At 38.1% G+C, this 19,278-nt stretch overlaps 3 protein-coding genes across 6 annotated transcripts in view; 1 reads left to right on the forward strand and 2 right to left on the reverse strand.

The window, feature by feature from the left end:
- letmd1 (LETM1 domain containing 1) overlaps nt 1–3,100 on the reverse strand; it is an 11,174-nt gene extending 8,074 nt beyond the window's left edge. Inside the window, exons 1-3 of the mRNA XM_015381122.1 lie at nt 2,970–3,100; nt 2,533–2,687; nt 449–564 (exon numbers count right to left, since the gene is read on the reverse strand). Coding sequence (XP_015236608.1) covers nt 449–564; nt 2,533–2,687; nt 2,970–3,085 — 387 coding nt within the window. The 5' untranslated portion in view covers nt 3,086–3,100. The remainder of the gene's footprint in view (nt 1–448; nt 565–2,532; nt 2,688–2,969) is intronic.
- A 1,613-nt stretch (nt 3,101–4,713) lies between these two features.
- LOC107088740 (gametocyte-specific factor 1-like) lies at nt 4,714–11,013 on the forward strand. 4 transcript variants are annotated; one of them, XM_015381099.1, is made up of 7 exons: nt 4,714–4,747; nt 5,731–5,812; nt 5,896–5,993; nt 7,083–7,209; nt 7,292–7,366; nt 7,554–7,611; nt 10,900–11,013. In XM_015381099.1, exons 2-7 carry the CDS (start codon nt 5,752–5,754, stop codon nt 10,967–10,969), a joined length of 489 nt encoding a protein of 162 aa, XP_015236585.1. In that variant the 5' UTR covers nt 4,714–4,747; nt 5,731–5,751; the 3' UTR covers nt 10,970–11,013. The 4 variants fall into 4 exon arrangements, with proteins under 4 accessions (XP_015236585.1, XP_015236586.1, XP_015236582.1 ...); XM_015381100.1 differs by lacking the exon at nt 4,714–4,747 and adding an exon at nt 4,920–5,003 and having other exon boundaries at nt 5,751–5,812; XM_015381096.1 differs by lacking the exon at nt 4,714–4,747 and adding an exon at nt 4,932–5,003.
- Nucleotides 11,014–12,827: 1,814 nt separating this feature from the next.
- Nucleotides 12,828–18,960, reverse strand: LOC107088730 (probable nuclear hormone receptor HR38). The gene is made up of 7 exons (XM_015381083.1): nt 18,878–18,960; nt 16,767–17,554; nt 16,553–16,682; nt 15,638–15,801; nt 15,328–15,530; nt 15,041–15,219; nt 12,828–13,760 (listed from the first exon to the last, which is right to left on the reverse strand). The coding sequence occupies exons 2-7, from the start codon at nt 17,541–17,543 to the stop codon at nt 13,504–13,506; spliced, it is 1,710 nt and encodes a 569-aa protein (XP_015236569.1). The 5' UTR covers nt 17,544–17,554; nt 18,878–18,960; the 3' UTR covers nt 12,828–13,503.
- Between the last annotated feature and the right edge of the window lie 318 nt (nt 18,961–19,278).

A 19,278-nucleotide genomic window follows, 5' to 3' on the forward strand; every position in this document is an offset into this window, starting at 1 on the left:
TCATCAGGAAGGCTGTGGTTAGTTACCTGGCTGGAAAACCACAAAATGTGTATATTTGACCATGCAAGTGAAAAAAACAACAACCGACAATTCACAAAAGGAACTGAGCCAGAAACTATGCAAACAGCATGGATGTAAAAACCACCACTCAGCTTGATAGAATGGTTGTTATTCTAACTGTTAAACCGGTGCTAGAGTAATCTGATCGGCCCTCTGTGTTGCTGCCGTGTTGCATGTTCATGTTGTTTGTTGTTTCATTTCTTTTTCAACCAGTATATCATATTAAATATTTGTAATAAATTGGCTTTACTATAATATTTTTGTTTAAAAAAGACAAAAAAACATCCTAAACTAAATTTCCCTTCAGCAAAATGTTTTTATAGGCCTCCTGTAAGTACCTAGCCATTAACATAAAAAGCTCAAAGGTTCTTTTAGAAGACAAGCTCACCTGTCTGAGTTTTTCCATCTCCCTGTAATGCAAATCCTGGAATTTCACTCCATCGACCAGCATTTTGGCTTTTATCCTCCTTGCATCTCTGGCATCTTGGAACAGCATCTTGAATCCTTAAAAAGTCAGAGACAAAGACGGGGGTAGGAGGAGGACAAGAGGAAATCTTCATTGGGTTTTATTTTTTTTATTAAATACACATTGTTTACCGAGTAAGGCAGTTTCCCTTTAAACAAAGATATAAAACGAGAATTGATGGAGGATTTACTTTTGTTTTGAGTTATATTTACCCTGAAACTAAAGGATAAAAATACCCAATCGAGCATGAGTCTATCTATAGCTCAAAGTCATAAAAGGTTGTCACCAAGGACAGCTGTAGGCAGCCATGAGGCCATCTGTTCTCTATACTGGCTGATTCATGTTCAGAGGGAAGAATGTACTGAACATTTTCACCAATTCTCCATTGAATTTAGGTTTCTTTTAGTAAAGTTCTAATTTTTAACACATTCTCAGTCCTGGTTAACTCCTCCCTATGTTTGGTTTTAGATGTGTTTATACTCCTCAAGTCAAACATTGTCAATATTATAAAGTGGCATTTGTTGAAGGCAGGTTTGTGGCAGCAGGGAAACACCAGAAACACACAGGACAGTTGGGTCCTTAGAAGGATTCAGATTCACTTATCTAAACCATCTCATTATAGCTCTGCTTAAAAGGTTCAAAATTTTAAATGGTCATCCTGCAGTAGGGCTGAAACAATAAATGGCATGAATCGATTACTGAAATAATAGTCAAATAATCTAATAATCCATAAATGGTGTATCCAGACTCAAAAAGTTGAGTTCAGATAAGTTATTAAGCCAAAAATGTTCAGAAAATATATATACATTTTTGTATTTAAAAAGAAAAAAACCCTCTAAGCTCCATTTAGAACATCTTAAATGGCATTTCTGAACATTGCTTTTGTTTTTTTCCTGACGTTTGAGCCTTTTAAAACATATTCAGATTGCACAATAAAACTTTGTGTTTTAAAGTTTTAAACTTGTTTAACGACATATGATGATTTACTAAGAGTCAGAGATAAGAGTTCTGACAATGGCGACATTGGGCAACATTTCAAAGCTCAATGGCGACGCACAGAACTTAAATAGTTTGAGGGAAGAGCCACGCTAGCATTGCCAAAGACATCAGTAAACCATGCTAAACTACAGTAAATAGACAACAGATCTTTAATATCACATCATGCGCTTTACTTTTACCTAGTGTTAAGTAAAAAATAATAAAGAATATGTTTGAGATGGGTAAAGCGGACACTTTGTTTGTTACATGCAGTTATACATAGTTCAATGCATACAATGAATACAAATGTAAAGAGGTAAGTATTTGTAAGACTAGGACCACTTCGACTTAATGGTAGAAAATTATATTTAGATTGCTCTACTCATCTCTGACATCTATAAACTTCACATACTAGTCCACTGAATATGATTGAAACAGGCTCTAGATTAAAAAAACATACTTTGGTTGGCTAATATCAGAACTATAATACGGAGCATAAATGCTTAATCATTAAGTTTCATCCTAATGGTTGTGTATTTTGTGCAGCAATAACCTAAAGTATTGGTTCTGTCACAGATATACCTGTATTTTGAATGGGCAGAACTATTGGATGCCCTAACAATCTAGCATGATTAGTCTTCCTGTGGTACTCTCCTATCTCCATGGCTCCACCAAGACTTTCTTTTTACAAAAAAAATTAAATAATCCGAAACATACATAAATATTCCTATATTAATCCAGCAGTATAAATCAACAGCTGCTATACCACAGGCCTGCCTTAAATATCTGGATTTCAAATCTAAGATGTTTCCTTCCTACATATATCCCAATGTTCCATACAATCATCCATACCGAGCTATCTGCTGAGGAAAAAGCAAACCCACATAATGATGCCACCTCCACAGGCGGCTCACCTGGGAAAGCTGAGAACCTTTAGGATAAGATGTAAACATCTAAAGACAGACCAGCAGTACACCCAGACTAATGGAGTTTCAGAGATGTCACAGGTGAGTAATCTTTAATCTTACCTTGCACAAAGGTGTGATGAAGCTGGTAAAATCGAGGAAAACGTCTTTTAAGGAAGCCTTCATATTTGGCATTTGCCCGCTGGAGTCTGGAGGAAACATACCGTCCAATACCTCGTCTGACATTAGAGGAAGTGTAATATCTGCACAAAGGTAACCTGTGACGTAAAAACAAAACAATACATCAAATGTTACCTTGTCACTAGGATGATATAAAAGTATATGCTGAATACGAAGATATGATCGAGAAAGGAACTTCTACGGAAACGTTTCTGATAAATATATCTACTAATAAAAATAAAACCAACGGCTGTTATAGCGATTTAATTTTACCCAGCGTTTCAATATTTAGCAGGTGTTTAGCTAGCTTAGCTACCAGTATGGATATACGTCTAAAAAGAAGGTAATAAATGGTAAAGGTTCACACGTTGAGGACAGACCTGGACTGATGGGAAATGTCTAGAAGATAAAAGCCATTTGTTGTCCTGTTTGAGCTCAGACCACTCAGTCGGATCAAAGACAACCGGCTGCACAGCCTGGAGCAGGACAGCGCCATGTTTGACAGGAGGAAGGACGGGTTACCGTAATGACGGTATGATAGGGGGAAGCTGACTGTTAATAATTTACCGTAAAATAGGGGCGATTCTTGGACAGAGAGCCACCTTCCCAGGAAGGCTACATCTCTGTTTTCTACATACAGTTTTAAATCTTGCTCAGTGTCTTTCGCCCATCACTGACTACATAATTCACTAATACTATAATAATATACTAACATTAAAGATAATAAGTAAAGAATTCCTGCTCTTTTCAGAAGTAGATTTTGTGTTTTATGGGGTAAAGAGAAAATGCAAGTCAGTCTTCAGTAGAATCATAGATTAATAACTATTCTAATAAAAACTTAGTAATTTTTTTTAGATATTAGTACTTGTAAATATCAATTTTATGCAGAATGATCATTGATAAAAGTAAGTAAGTAATGACAATGGAAAAGATGTTCAGCCCATAACTCAAACCTGAAAGAACTTTATCCACTATACCTTTTATCTAGATGGATATTTAAATATATTAATCTATTTTTTAGCAAAGGCTGTAGGAAACTTTAGTTTGTCTTTATTTCGAAAATATGGTTGTTGTGGTTGTTCATTTTCCTGTTGGATCAGTATAGATTGACCCTAAGGTTCTGGTGCTGATCCACTTTAGGCCACACTTCAGTGTTGGTTATTGCCTTGCCACCCTTATAAAATGTTTCTGGCTATACCTCTGCCACTAACAAGGACTTTATTTTACAGTAAATGAATGATTACACTGTTCTGTGTAAAAACATGAAGCTACAAGCCTTCTCTTGGTGAAAGTAGCCATCTTATAGTGAACAAATTTCCCTCTGGGATCAGCTTCATAGTCATGGTAGGATACTTCTTTGATTTGATTTATTTTGTTCAGGCTACTCATAAGCCCACAGCCTACAAAAGAGGATTAGTGACACTGAAAAAAAAAGTTAACTGATTTTAAAATTTGTTTTCAGTTTAATATGGGGGAGAAAGTCCGAATTCTGACTTTTTTTTCTAAGAATTCTGACTTTAATCTCAGAATTCGGACTTTTTTCCTCAGAACTCTGAATGTAATCTCAGAATTCTGACTTTAATCTCAGAATTCTGACTTTTTTCCCCAGAACTCTGAATGTAATCTCAAAATTCTGACTTTAATCTCTGAATTCTGACTTTTTTTTAAATCAGAATTCTGAGTTTAATCTCAGAATTCTGACTTTTTTCTTAGAATTCTTACTTTAATCTCAGAATTCTGACTTTTTCCCAATATTACACTGAAACAAAATTTAAAAATCAGTTACCTTTTTTTTTTCAGTGGCCCTAATCTTCCGCATATTATTGGTGTAGACATGTAACGAAAGTATTTCTGATTCTGATTCCTGGTTTATGGGACAGGTGTTGTGAATGAAACGGTGCCCATCCTGAAAGAGCTCCTGTGTGTCGCTGAATGTGTGCATCGATGACTGAAAGACGTCTTTTGCCTCCATGTATCTGTTTACTACAGTGTGTTGAATTTATGTTAACGTGTATTTAAAGACATTCCAATTAATGGAAAAAATTGCAGGGGGAAATATAAAAAAAGTCTAATCAACCAAAATTTTCGCCACCCATGTAGTACCACTGTGGAACCCCTAGGGGTCGCGGACTCCCTGTTGAAGACCTCTGGTTTAAAGGTATGTTTAAACTTAAAAAATGTCAAACATCTGTATTCAGTAACATTTAATTGATTAATAAGTTGAAAGAAAAGTTTACAAGATAAAAAAAACAAAAACAGAAACGCAATCGGAAAGTGCAGACCTCCGCCAACTGCTTCTCGAGTCTTGGGGTCACGTGACATGTAGAGCTGATATATAAACCCTGGCGCTTTCGCTGCGCCTAAACTTCTTGTGACTCCAGAAACGCTGGTTGAAATTTAATTTTATTTTTATGGTGAGTTTATACGCTTTTACACAGTTTGTCAGAAGCAGTATTGATAGACTGAGTTAAAGCTTACATTTCTAGTGACTGACCGCAGTTAAATCGTAAATAACAAAAAAAGGACCGGCTAGCGGTGTGGATGCTAGCTGTTAGCATATTTGGCTGTGGGAAAACAGTTAAGCCATTTCTCTGGAGGATGACTAGAAGGAAGAACTTTTCCCAAGGACGGTAATCGCGAAGTCCTACGAGAATTGATACTGGGCAAGTAAGCTTTCAAGGCAAAGAAAAAGATACAAAAAATTTATTTTGGATGGGTGGGTAGAAAAAAAATCCCATTTAAAATTTCGCCTTTTATGCTGGACCTAAGCCGAAAATGGTGGTGTTGTTGCCAAAACATATTTTAAACCAGTCATGCCCAAACTCTGTTCCCGAGGGCCGCTGTCCAGCAGTTTTTAAAGGTTTTCCTATCTTAGCGCAGCTGATTTTCATTGACCGATTAACCACCGGGATCAGCTGCGCGGTAGGTGGCGCTAATGTGCATTCGACATATTTGCCGACCGCCATTAAACCTCACAACGAAGAACTTTGGGCATGCCTAGTTTAAAACCTGACTTTTAGTTTTTGATTCAACGATTTTAACATACCTAAAAGTGAAGTGCTCATTAAGTAGAAGAAACTTATATCTGCTTTTAAAAATTGTGTTTTTTTTGTTTTGTTTTTTTATTATTTTTAACATAAGTTGCTCCAATCTGCATCCAGCATGGCTAACCTACCAAAGATGAGCTCCAGCACTGGACCAGTGCAGCTTGCGGAAAATGATGGTAAAACTGAACTTGTTACAATATTATTTCTAAATGGAGACATACGTCTGCTTTCACGCCATTGTTTTACACTTCTCTTTTAGACAACTTGGATCCAGATAGGCTTTTGCAGTGTCCCTTTGATACAAACCACCAAATCCGGTCCTGCCGCTTCCCTTATCACTTGATTAAGTGCAGGAAGGTGAGTTGGTAGGAAATAGGTTTTGGAGTCAGGGTAACGTTGTGGGAACTGATGGTAAGGTTCAAAATGTTTTCTGGTGGAAATCAAATTTTAGATGCACCTGATGGATTATTTGAAACGTCAAAGAATCTGAGCTTCAATTGAATGTCTTCCAATTTATAGGAAGAATTCATTTAATTTTCACCCCAAATTTGCTATTAAAAGCCAGAAGAGAAAACAGAGGTCCAAAACGACTAATGCTGCAGTGAAGGACACTCAGTGGTTAGCTTAGAATTTTTTTTATCAACTTTTTCACTCGTACAATTTAGTGCATCTGAAAAGTATTCACATCTCTGCAATTTTTTTTTCTCATTTGTGTTAAAGACTTATTATAAATGGTATTAAATCTTCCTCAAATGTCTCAACTCATTATGCTATTATGTCAATGTGGAAAGTTTCTTCAAATGAGATTAAATGTATTGAAAATGGATCAATCATATTTCGTTTACAACATTTTAATACCTTCATGGTAATACCTTGTTGTTCCACCTATGGCAGCAGATCCTGCCTTTGTTTTATTCTGATCCCACAAGTTTAGCTCGCTTCTCTGTAGGCAGTTTGATTGGTTGGCTTGTTAGTAAATCTGAAGTGCTATTGTGGTTTTTATGAAAACATTCCATTTTAAACATTTATTATTTTTGTATTCTAATAAAAAGATGTTTTATTTCGACAATAAACAAACTTTAAAGTTGCAGTGGAAATTTAAACACCTCTTTCCATTTTTGTAATTTTTGGAGAGGACTTCCTTCCTTCCTTCCTTCCTTCCTTCCTTCCTTCCTTCCTTCCTTCCTTCCTTCCTTCAATTTTCAACAGTTACACTTCAAGCACTGGTGGAAAGGAATTTAGTTGAGATTTTGGAGCAATGGATAAACCACCACAAACCGTTATTGATGTTAATGATGTAAAGATTTCATAGCTCCTACCTGTATGCAGCAATTCTGCATCAAAATAGGATTGTCCCCACTTTCAATATATTGTTTTTTTTAAATTAATAGATTTAATTACTGTTCTGATGCAACTGATGGGTAAGTTGAAATTTTCTTTCCAAAGAATCACCCAGAAATTGCCAAAAAACTGAAAACGTGTCCATATAACGCTCGACACCTGGTTCCCAAGCATGAGCTGGATCATCACATCGAGACCTGCATGAACAAAATATCTGTGGACACTGAAGATGGCAAGTTCATTTTATTTCTGTCATTGATCCCAAACTTTCATTTGCCTTGAGACTGATTTGTGTTTATTAATTTAAATGACAGGAGAGAATGAGCATGGCTGGCATGTCCCTGTCAATACTTGGACAAACCTAAACTCAACTGAGGACTGGGACAAAGGTAAGTTTAAACACAACCAGGTTTAGAGATTAAACTAGTTGTATGTAGTGATATACATCAGTGTTGGGCTGGATGAAGATTCTCATATATTTGATGTATGAGAGAAATAATTCTTCAGAGTTAGTATTCTTTAAACAACTGGTAACTTTAAAATGTAAAGTTAACTACTTTTAATTTTGCTTTGCAGAGGAAGATCCTTCTCCAACTCCCTTTGTGTATGGGGAAACCTCCAAGTTGAAACAAATGTAAGTAGTAGCATTGCCCTCACCTGCCTCTATGCTTAATGTTTCAGCCTGGTTTTTTACAGGTGTGACTGAATTTCTTTTGGTAGTTAAACCAAAACCGGGTTTAAAACTGCAACTTTTCAGGTTCATTTGCTTTTTTTTTTTTTTTTTTTTTTTTTTTTTTTTTTTTTTTTTTTTTTTTTAACTGTTTTTCATACAGATAATTAAGGCTTTCGTTTAAAATAATGTGAAGGGAAGTGGTAGCCTAGTGGTTAGGAAATAGAGCTTGGAATCTTGAGGTTCTAAGTTTGAGCCCCACTTCCACAGACTTCCACTCTGGCTCTCTGAGGAAGACCCTTGACCCCACACTGCTCCCCGGCGCCGCACAATGGCAGCCCACTACTCCCCAAGGGGATTGGTTAAATGCAGAGTTAAATTTCTTAAGTGTGAGGTCAATCAAGTTCAATAACAACAAATGATTTTGTTAAAGCTACTAAAGATAAGGGGGGGGACTATGTTGCAAATTTCAACAAAAGTGGTCGGAAACAAGGAATTCGGGACATGGCTGCAGTCTGTCGACGGGTACCTGTTGGTGGCATTAAAATGATTTCTAAGAGCATTAAAAAACGTTAAAATTGAGTTATTCATTCCTGTATAAACCCTGAATAAGGCCATAAGAGGCGGTAATTATAATGGTAAATTGTGTTAAAAAGACGGTATAAAGTTTTAAATTGAAGAAAGATGCCAATATTATAAATATAGTTCCTAATATTCATTTTTTGTGTGTGTATGTATGTAGATAGATGGATGGATAGATATATCTCTCAATGGAACGTTTGGTTTTTTTTTAATGTTTTTTGTAATTCAATATTTTTTTAAGTTTACAGGTTCCTGGTGTGTATATGCATGCGTCAGATAATGAACTCAAACCTACATTACCGTGTTAACATGCTTTTCAATCCTTCCTGCACATTCTTTTCAAACTAAACGTTGCTTTAAACTGTTGTGTGCTTGGAAAATATAAATTGTAATGTTAAAAATCTAAAAAAAAAAAACTTGACAGGTTAAAAACTTAAGATAAATCACAAGTCAAGTCGATGTCACAAATGAAAAACTTATTTATTTAACTTATTTTAGAGTCACGGTATGTTTATACAAGATAATACTATTAATATAATGTGACTTTTCTAGAGAATCATTATACATAGTTATTTTATACAGGGTTTCCACAGTTTTACATAATTTCAGAATTCCCTGACTTTTACCTGACCCAGGATTAGTTTTCCCTGACAAAATAAATGCAGCAACAAGACAATAATAATAACATAGAAGGTCACCAATTTAACATGTTTAGCTCTATCATTTAAATGCACCTCTCCAATGTCTAAGAGAAAAAAATGTAATGAACATTTTTTAATTTATGACCTGCATCACTGTACAGAAGACTGCCATATTTACACTGTGTGCATTGCATACAATTATGCCAATTTTCCTAATCCCTGACCGATAATTTTTAATCTAGGGTTATCTGGGTGGTGGGTGAAACGGGTGAAGGATAAAATAGTTGGTGGGTGTGTTACTGTACTTACATTTTTTTGCCTTGTGGTTGTTTTTAGCCTGCTAAGTCAAAAAAAATTTGTCTGATTCATGCAAATTCCCTTCAAATCATGCTGCTTTTCCAAATTACCTAGCCTGGGTGCCAGTCCGAACTTAGTCCCGCCCACAAGGTTTGAGTTCGGGGAAGTTCGGTCTGGCTCTGCTCCATAGTAGCGCGAGTATTAAAGCCCACTGTCAGGCGATCCAATCAAATTGTCAGGGCGGACTTTATACGATGATGGACAGATGATCAACAGTAACGTTATCAACCACGTGACCAAAGCGCGCTTGGGTGACAACAATAATGGCTGCCGCTGGAGAGTTTGGGTGAGTAGATTCTGCTATTAGGTCTGTTCTAGAAGATATCGACAGCAAATTAATTTTAAAAGAGGAACAGAGAAACGCGATCAAGTCTCATCTTCTTATTCTAGGCGTGAAACTGCCCGCTTTGATTTTTGTGGACAACAACTATGCCTCGCTTAAGATAGGTCACGCACTCCGTTGCTCTTATTGGTTGTAGGTCTATCCAATTGAGTGCAGAGGCATTTTTTTCCTGGTTCGTTCAAAACACGCCCCATAATCACAGCTCTATGGAGCAGTATCAGACTCATATTCTGACTAGAATTGAGTAGGACTACGTCAGGCTACAAATTACCTGGAGTGTACATATAAAAATAAAAACTACTTCCCCCGGTCGATCAGGGGATGGTTAACATCGAGCCCTGCTTTATATTGTATAGTTTTATTTGGTGTTTTACAACACTCGTGCTTACGTTGTAGACCTAGTATGTGTGAGTGAGTGTCTGGCTGGCCTCGTGCAAGTGTGGACGTTAAGCAGCAGCAGTCACTGTCGTGTCCTTGATAATAACCAAAGCCAGTAAAACCTCATTATAGAAGTCTTGGTGATTGTTGTGTGATTGATTGATCCACAATGAGTAATCATATTGTGTTTCACATTTGAGCAGTTTGACTGCGCTTCTATTTTTATTTTTATTTTTTTCGGCGGGGCGTGCGGTAGTGGGCCACCATAGATGGAAAAATGCCAGGGCCAAAAATCGTTCCCTGTCCGACCCTGTACCCAGCGCTGGCGATTCTGTGGTGCCGGAAAAGCTGATCAATTTCTTTTATTCTGGGGCTCACTTTAATAAAGAAGTTTTGGAACGAAATAAAGAGTTGTTGAAGAGGGGATAAAAATAAAAAAAATCCCCTTTGTTTTGAAATTAAATATCTTGGGAATATTGACACACTAAATTTAAAAAGGGGGAAGGAGGACAAAATGTTGAGAATTCTGCTAATGGCCGCTAAAAAAGCAATATCCAGCAGATGGCGTACTCTGGCACCTACAGTGGAAGAATGGATTGATGTAATGTAAAGTATGTATGTTATGGAGAAAATGACTGCATCAATAAGTTTGGAGATTGACAAATTTAACAATGTGTGGAAGAGTTGGAGATGATATGTAAAACATCACAAACCAGACTTGGTTTGAAGCATGTGAGCTGTTGGGAGGTTATTATGTGGAGGTATTGAGGTGGATAATTGGTGAAAGTTTTTACAGAAGACAAAATGCAAAAAAATTAATAAAATGGGGGGAGAGAAACTGGTCACATGTGTAACCAAATTAGTCATACAATTCACTCTACTCAACATTTTTTTTTATTTTTCTATTATACTAAGCATTTGTTTTTTTGTTTTGTTTTTCTTGTCCTACAGAGGGGCGAACAACCTTGGTCCAAACTTCAGAGCTCCCACTACTCTACCATGGTCTGGTTCCAACCAATAGACCCCAAGGCCTGCTGAATCAGTCCTTTTTTTTTTTTTTTCTTTTTTTTTCTTTTAAATTATCTCATTCTCTGTTTTAGTGTAAAAAAAAAAAAAGCTTTAAATGAGTGGGTGCTTAAGCATTCATCACATACTGTTGAGGAATTGGTGCCATTTTAAGCTTGACGGGAGCCTCGTGCCCTGCGTCGGTATCGGATAACTCGGTACAGGATGTCCAAATCAAGCAGCTATACCGACCTGACCATTAAACTCATCACTTGGCCTTCACCATCAATTTTCAGGAATGTTCCTGAAACTCGTACCTCCTAGGTGTGTTCTTATTGTGAAGCAACACTCGTTCAGTTTCTTTTTTTTGTGTGTGTGAGGAGCAGTCTGGTTCTTAGAGCTGGCCTCTTGCCCTACGACTCTGCCTGAAGTTTCTGATCCGTTATTGTCTGCATGCCTAAAGGGGCACGTTCACATTGCTCTCACTTTCCAGAGTTACAACTGAGGCATGGCGTTGGCTCGGTCATAAGGGAGCTGCTGTCCACGCTATCTTTATCAGCGTACCATCACACAGGGAGGCTGTGTAATCAGTGATGCTGACTATCCAGTTTCTCTTGTTGCATAAGCTCTAGATGTTTGCAAGGTTATGAAAGCATCAGTTTTATGTTCCGTTACTGTACTAGACCTGAGATTGGTGCGTTGCAGAACACCTGCTCATGCTAAATTATCACTTCAAGTTGATTGTAAATGTTAGTGGAGTTGGTCGAAAAGCTGTGTCCAAATTTCAGTCATCTGAACCAAACTGTGCCCTTTGCATTAAGGAGAGTGATTTTAAGATTGTTATAAATTAGGCCTGCCAGTAGGGTAAGCTAAGCCACATTGTAATTGTCCTTTTTTAATAATATGTATATTTGCCTGCTAATTTCAGTGTTTATATGACCAAAAAAAACACTAAATAACGATAAATATGGAGCTCTTTGGTGTTAAAATAAATGCATCCAAATGACACTTGATCCTAAAGGCATTCTGTTAAACCCTAAGCATGGTGGTAAAATCATGCTGTGGGGTACAATCTCTCCTATATGAGCTTGTGCATTGCAGAGGGAATCTCTAGAAGATTGACTACCTTCCAATCATTTAAACCTGCCTAAAATAAAAGCCAAAGGACAATCTTGGACACAATGATCCCAAATGCAAAGCCTGGTCAGTTAGACTAACATCAGGACTCTGGACTGTCTTTAAAAACCAGGCCCCTGCCATAAAACTAGTTTTGTTTAGATGCATAGTAACTGAAGGTATCTGTGGTGCTGACTTTGCTTTACAATAGACTGAGACCAGTTGGTATTTCTGGCTAATCGTGATTGGCTCATCTTTTTTTTTTTCACTGTAGTGTCTTTGCTGTTTTTAAACAAACACATTTTTGCCTTGTTTTGTTTTATTTTTATTTTTGCAACATTTTATTAAACTGTTCATGTCTGAAGAGTTTGGTTGTCCTTTCTGCTCCGGTCTCTCTCACTCCAGGCTCTTTATTTCAGCTAATCAATGATCCAATTTCTTTTGGTCTTACCATGTTGGAGTCATGATGTCCTCAGGGGACCTCGGTAGGCCTACTACAAGCACTCTGACACATTCATGCTTTCATAAAACCAAATAGCATAACATGATGATAGAGCAGTCTAGGTTATTTGAGACAAGGCAGGGGGAGTTCCATCGCTTTCTAAATGGAGACTAGTACATATCTGGGTGGGGGGGTGCATGGGGGTCATCCACTGGCTGCTAAAATAAGTCTGTACTTTACACAGGTTTACAAGCTGACAGTATGTCTTGATGGTTGCAAAAAAAAATTCAAGAAGATATGGGAAATTCTGCATTTATTTCAGTTTCAGAAGTTCCACCTTTACATATAGAAAAAAAAAAACACTGTACATTGGATATTTGTTTTAAAACAGCTGTTTAATACAGATTGAAATAACGTGTGTAAGACTCTACATAAAGAGGAAAGAACACACTGATATTAGCTGATCATTGCCAATTCATGATACATGAATGCTGCTGCCGAATATGTGAATTTCAGCTAATTACTCACCAAAAAATTCTGGTGGTGTTAAATATAAAGTGTAAATAAGCTGTAAGACTTATGCCCCACATGTTGAGAAAAGAAAAATCTATACGGAAGTTGGTTTTGTAAAATCATTTGAATAAAACTATTTTCACTTATGTTTCAGATCTCCCATAATGCTTCCTGCTTGCATTTGGTGAAAAAGCTGCACAATGTCTGTATTCACATTATAGCCGATTGGACATGCTTGTCAGCATTCCCTCGCTCACAATAGTCACCATTTGGTCTTTTGAATGGACCTTTCCTATTCCGTCTTCAGACGAAAGCTTTCCAAAACAATCCACCATGATGGTTACGTTGTACTCGATCCATAAGCTGTCAACAAGCGTCAACTAAGTAGCACCAAACTACAGGATTGCTAAGGATATAGTCCATATTTTTCCCACCATTTCACCTGAAGCGGGTGAAAAAGCAAACGATTTTCCTACATTTCAAAATAATAGCGTGTCCATAAAAATCTTTTCCACAATTGGAGGTTGGGGAACAACATCCGAGAGTTTCAGGTAGAAGATGCGCTGGCGGCCTTGCGTGCTCAGAGTCCTGAGGTCAGGCAGCTTCCCAAGAAGTCTGGACAAGTAATTAGGTGGCAAAGACTCTGAACTGCATCCAGACATGTGGTTTTTAAGGCAGGTGATGAGCTGGTTCTGAAAGTCCTCCACCCGTTTGGGCTCCTTTAAACCATGACGATCTGCAAGTAGAAAGAAAAACAATATCCTTTAGATTTTAAACTTTTTTTTTCCAACAACATTGCATTATTTTCTCTCCCTTGTGAAATGATCTATATTATTTGAACCACCACAGCATATTTTAGTGGGATTTCAGGTTATGGAGCAAACAGGATTATTTGTAAAGTTAAGTTTGTTTTGATATGCAAACTGAAAAAGGAACAAAGTTGTTCTCCCACTAAACACCTTTTTATATAACCAATTTTCTGCACTTACAGTTTATTTTTCTTTGCATCTTACCACCTTTTTAGTCAGATTAGGAGTTCTGTGTACATCATTTCATTCCTAGCACCGGTATTTTATTGGATTTGACTAGGCCGTTGATCAACCATTTCAGAGAAGCTCTTGCTGCATGTTTGAAGCCATGATGTGCTGAGAGGGAACCCCCCCATATCTTTAGTAGCTTTAAGTAGGCTTTTTCCCCGAATTGTCCGAAATGTATCACTTATCTTCCCAGACACATTTAATACATTTTTCTATTACTGTTGTAGAAAAAGTTCCCTGCACCACGAAGCTGCCAACAGCTAATATCAGCCTAGAAATTATGTGATCAGGGTTTCTTGGTACTAGTTCTGCATAGAAATGGTGTTCATTCTCAATCTGTCAAGCTAAACTGCTACTTTCTACTTCAAACATGCCATTTCAGGTAGTAGCGTTGTATTGGAAGGTTAGTTGTCACACTACATTTTTGAGATGATGGACTTATCAGAGCTCAATAAGCTTTTTAATCCCTTGGATAATGTTTTAAGATATAATTTTGCTTTTCATTCTGATGTTTCTGCTGTGTTCCTTAGTCTTCATGATTGTTTTTTCCCTTTATGTTCTCTAAAAACAACTTTTGTCTTCACAGAACAGCTGGACTAGTACTAAAATCAGGTGATTTTTATTTAGGTGGACCCTATTAAGGTGACTGATATATGGAAGACACTCTTTTGTGTTGATTTACATAAGATAAAAACAAGATTTGTGTTTGTAAGTTGATAAAATGTAAAAAAAAAAAAAAAGGTTCAGTGAGTGTGTGGGAGTCTTGGGCAGAGACGTTAACCTTTACTCCGACATGCAGCTGTTATATATCACTTGTCATAAATTAGCTTATGTTACTCTTTGCCATGCACCTGTTCCTCCAGTTCTATGTTACTTAAACACAATAAAACCTGAAGGAGGTTTACTGTTTGTATTCTTTGCATGCTGCCAAAGCATGTGTCTCTTTGAACTTAAATGGAGATCAGAATGTCAGTCATACCAGTGATTATAACCAAGGCAGCGAGGCAGGCGAGCGATTCTTCATCCAGCTTCATGCAGCGGAGGCTTTGAGAAAACTCCAGGATGGAGACGATCCACTCCCCGAAGCTTTGAATGCACTGCGTTTTGTGGAGGACGGTGCCGTCGCAGAAGATGAGTTCCCCTGTGTCTGGCTGTGACCTTTTTTAAAAGCATAAAAAAAAAAAGTTGATTTTGGTGTTTTTTTTGTAATGTCTATAATTTGTTAACGTCCCCAAATCTAAACAAATGGTTAGAAGTGGTACTGACCGGTATGCCAGACGCAGAATGAAGAGTTCGATGAATGCACACTCCAGCAGAAGTTCCTGATCCTCGTGACAGAAATCGGAGAAACCAGGGATGTCCTTTGCCCATTTCCTGATGGACTCGAAGGATGATGTGAGGAGGTCATAAAACAGTTTGACATGACTGAGATCTTCTTTCTGGTCCATGCTGAATTTCTGCTCAGCATACTGCAAGTAAAGAACAAAGCAGATGTTAGGTCACATGATTTGGTTAAAGTACACCATTTGAACTGAAAAGGAATACAGGAAAATAGGATAAAGGTGTTTATTCTCACCTTAGAATAATCCAGAGCTCCCATAGAGGGGTTAGACTCTGTTTGGGCCCTAACCAGCGAAGCAATCATGTTCACTTGGGACATCGGGGCTGGCGTGTCCTGGACCACTTTTGGCTTTGAAGGAAGGCGACCTCTACGGCCTTTCAGGCTGTCTGTCCTCACAACTGTAAGAACAAAAACAATTACAGTTATTTAATGTTTATGGTTTACCAATCAGAGACCATAAAGGCTAAAGGGTAGCCTAAAGGATGAATCTTTTTTTTTTTGCGTCAATCTCTTTTCTTTCTCTTTAATGAATCAGGGATGTTTCTTAATGTCCCGTAAGGTTCAGTAAAAAAAAAAAAAAAAACACCTGACGTGAACAGAGACGCTCCTAAATCTGCTCGGTTCTCCTAACAGTTGAGGTTTATTTGACTACCTGATGCGATTCTCCAAAACATACGCTTTACCTTAAATTTTACTTGATAAATCATGAAAATTTTTTTAAGCATTTCTGAATATTTTAATGCAGGATGCAAATTCCCTTTAAAAGAAACTATTATATGAAGGTTATTGTCTTAAAGCAGCAGAACAGATTAATTTCTAAAGATGAGCACAGATTTAGTTAGAATTAGATCAGGCTACAAACAGGCTTCCTTGTTAAATAACTTTATATTTTTAATGTAATATTCAAACATTGGTGTTGTGTTAGATGTGTTCTCTGATGTTGCAGGTGGAAACAGAATGATTAACCTGAGCTCACAGAGTGAGGACTGTTTTATGCTATAGGTTAGGAGATACCTGAGGATAGGAAGTCCTTGTATGCACTGACTATGAAGCTGTGACAAAGTATTTTCATAGTGTATGATTTTTCTCTAGTTGCCTCTCAGCTGATCTCTAGTATGAAATCCCAAGAATTTCCTGCATTTTTCTCACCTTCCTTCACCATTCCCACAGCGAGGCACTTCTGGAAGCGGCAGAACTGGCACCGATTGCGTCTCCTCTTATCCACCGGACAGTCTTTGTTTGCATTGCAAACATATCGGGAATTTTTCTGCACTGTGCGCTGTTAAACACGACACAAGAGTTTCAAACTTCTGCAAGACTGACAAAGATAACGGTGCTCTATATACGTCTGTGAAATGTTTACCTTGAAAAAGCCTTTGCATCCCTCACAGGTGCGAACCCCATAGTGCTGACAGGAGGCGTGGTCTCCACACACAGCACAGTCACCTTCATTTCCACGTTTCAGCTTGGGCGATAAGCTAGTGTCCAGCTGTTCGCTGCCATGAAGACCGAGTCCCTGCTCCCTCACAACAGACGGGAAGGTCAGTCCGGAAGGAAGAGGATGAGCCAAAGCAAACAGTTCCTGCTCTTGCAAAAGTGACGGACTAAAAGAAGACACGTCCTCTGCAGGCCCAGAACTGAATGGAAATAAAGTGGATGCATTTGGTCCTGAGATGTCCTTAGCCATCCAACATTCAGGACTGGCTGAATATGTCCCAAAGACTGAGTCCCAGTTCGAGGCCTGCTGGGCCTGGAATCCAGGCGTTGAGGGAGATGAGGCTGCTGCAGGGCTGCCATAATAATCCGACCCACTGGGAGACATGGCCTCATTCGGGTAGTTCAGCATAAGTGACCCTGGGTAGCAGCCGTAAATTTGAAGCTCCTCCATGCTGTAATGTCCCTCCTGGTCCGAAGGAGAGGTCACATGGGCAGGGGCTGTAGTGAACTGGCAAGAATAGGCTTCATAGTCCTCAGAGGGCGTGCGCAGCACCTGGCTGGCGCTGGCCAGAGAGGAGGTTGAGACGGGGTCCCGTGGGTTACTCATGTCCAGCCAAGAGGTGAGGTCTATACCCTGAGATTCCAAGCTGCTCATGCTGTTCTCATAGAACTGAGATCCATGCTGGGGATGTATGCATGTCATGGCTGCAAAAACTGTAAAATAGGTTTAAGAAATGTTAAATAGAGGAAGACAAGTCAGCTTTTTTAGTGCTTTTCAAAATATTTAGACCTCTAAATCTACATTTTCTCATGCTACAACTACTGTCTACAGTGGGCGCTAATGGGATTGTCTAAATATAAAGTAATAAATTGTAGTTAAGTGAAAGGATGGTTTTCAACCTTTAAAGTTAAAAAAAAAAATAAAGTACAAATAAACTTTGCATTCCTCATTCTAATCGTCTTGTGTCTATGGTTTTTGATCAACCATTTTTTTGCTCTTCATCTCTAGATCTTTCGGAGTGAGCATGTGTGTTGTGATCTGAGTTTATTTTTGAAGAGGCAGATCAGACAGAGGCTCCTTTGCGTATAAAAGTCATGTTTTTTTCCACAGATGTAAAGTTAAGTCTGAAGACTTTGACTAGGCCAATCTAACAAATAGACTTTAACCCTTCAACAGGAGCTTTGGCCGTATGATCATAGTTGTTCTCAAGCTGAAAGGTGAACCTAAAAACAAGTCTTTTACAGCTTTAAACTAGTTTTCTTCTGTGTATTTAACTTTTTTTTTTATCTGCCAATCAACTCTGACCAGCTTCTCCTGTCAAAGCGTGACGCTGCCTCAACATTACTATTGTTTTTTCATGGTGATGCACAGAGCTGCTTTTCTCTCAAACCTTGAATATTCAATCTTAACAAAAAATAATCTGTGGCACTGCTTAGAAATTGAAAAAACAGCTCAAAGACTCCATATAATAAGATAGGTTTCACATTATAATTAAATTATATTAAAAATACACAATACTTTCAAAATGTGTTTTTAATCAAAAATGTAAACACAATAAACAGAGTAAAACCCTGGAACTTTTATAGGTTAATTTAAACCTTTATTTAGTAAGATATATGTTGATGACGTAATTTCAGAAATTAAATTTGGGTTCCTAGGGGGTTTGTAGGTTTCCATAAAACTGGTATGGCAGCCTAGAAGGTTATAATACCAGTCACATCATTATTTATCAGCTGCTTCATAGAAACCCTGAAGTGCAGAGAGATTGGATTTTAAAGCATCGGCACCCGTCCAACATATAACACATGGTGCACAACAAGTTGGCTCAAATTAACTCATCTATGCCAAGGATAATAAAACATTTTGATCAATTCACTCTTAAATTCATTATTATTTTATTACAAGCGACTGTCTTTTTCCGATATCTTATAATTATGAAGCCACTGCAACCGAAACAATAATGAAAATGAACGTATTTAATGAGCGTTAAGTTTGTTTTGTTTTTCACCTAATTAGGAATTAAAAGTATTTCTTACCTTTCTGGTCCGAACGGGTGTTCAAACCGTCTATGAAGGAGCGTCTGTCATGTCCAGCGTCTGTCTCCCAGCTGAGCGGCGGTCCCTGCTCCTCGCTCAGCTCTTATACTTTACTTCAGCGTCTCCATGACGCCACAGAGAGGTTTCCACGCGAGTGAACGCGGTGGGCGGGGAGGTTTCCAAGCCGCAGCCAATCAGGGAGCTCGCTCGACAGAATAGCTGCCTGATGACGCACTACGGGATTCCGTTGACGCGCATTCAGCGAAGAACCGCAGCATTGTCCTCCAGACAGAGACCTGAGCGCGAATCCAGCCCAGTAAACCCGAATTAAAACGTTTCCCGCATCAGATAGGCTGTAGGAGCTTGCATCTGTCTTTTCTGATTTAACATTTGTTTAGTTT

Source organism: Cyprinodon variegatus, unplaced genomic scaffold (genome assembly GCF_000732505.1).
Source record: "Cyprinodon variegatus isolate N-32 unplaced genomic scaffold, C_variegatus-1.0 Scaffold228, whole genome shotgun sequence".
Classification (NCBI taxonomy): domain Eukaryota; kingdom Metazoa; phylum Chordata; class Actinopteri; order Cyprinodontiformes; family Cyprinodontidae; genus Cyprinodon; species Cyprinodon variegatus.

Excerpts from the sequence above, each read along its gene's own strand:
- LOC107088740 (XM_015381096.1), top strand. Across the intron at positions 5,813-5,895 it reads GCAGCTTGCGGAAAATGATG|ACAACTTGGATCCAGATAGG; the intron begins GTAAAACTGAAC and ends CTTCTCTTTTAG. Across the intron at positions 7,612-10,899 it reads ACCTCCAAGTTGAAACAAAT|AGGGGCGAACAACCTTGGTC; the intron begins GTAAGTAGTAGC and ends CTTGTCCTACAG.
- LOC107088730 (XM_015381083.1), bottom strand. The coding sequence starts at position 17,543 with ATGACATGCATACATCCCCAGCATGGATCTCAGTTCTATGAGAACAGC. Across the intron at positions 16,683-16,766 it reads GATGCAAAGGCTTTTTCAAG|CGCACAGTGCAGAAAAATTC; the intron begins GTAAACATTTCA and ends CGTGTTTAACAG. Across the intron at positions 13,761-15,040 it reads TGCCTTGGTTATAATCACTG|ATCGTCATGGTTTAAAGGAG; the intron begins GTATGACTGACA and ends TTCTACTTGCAG.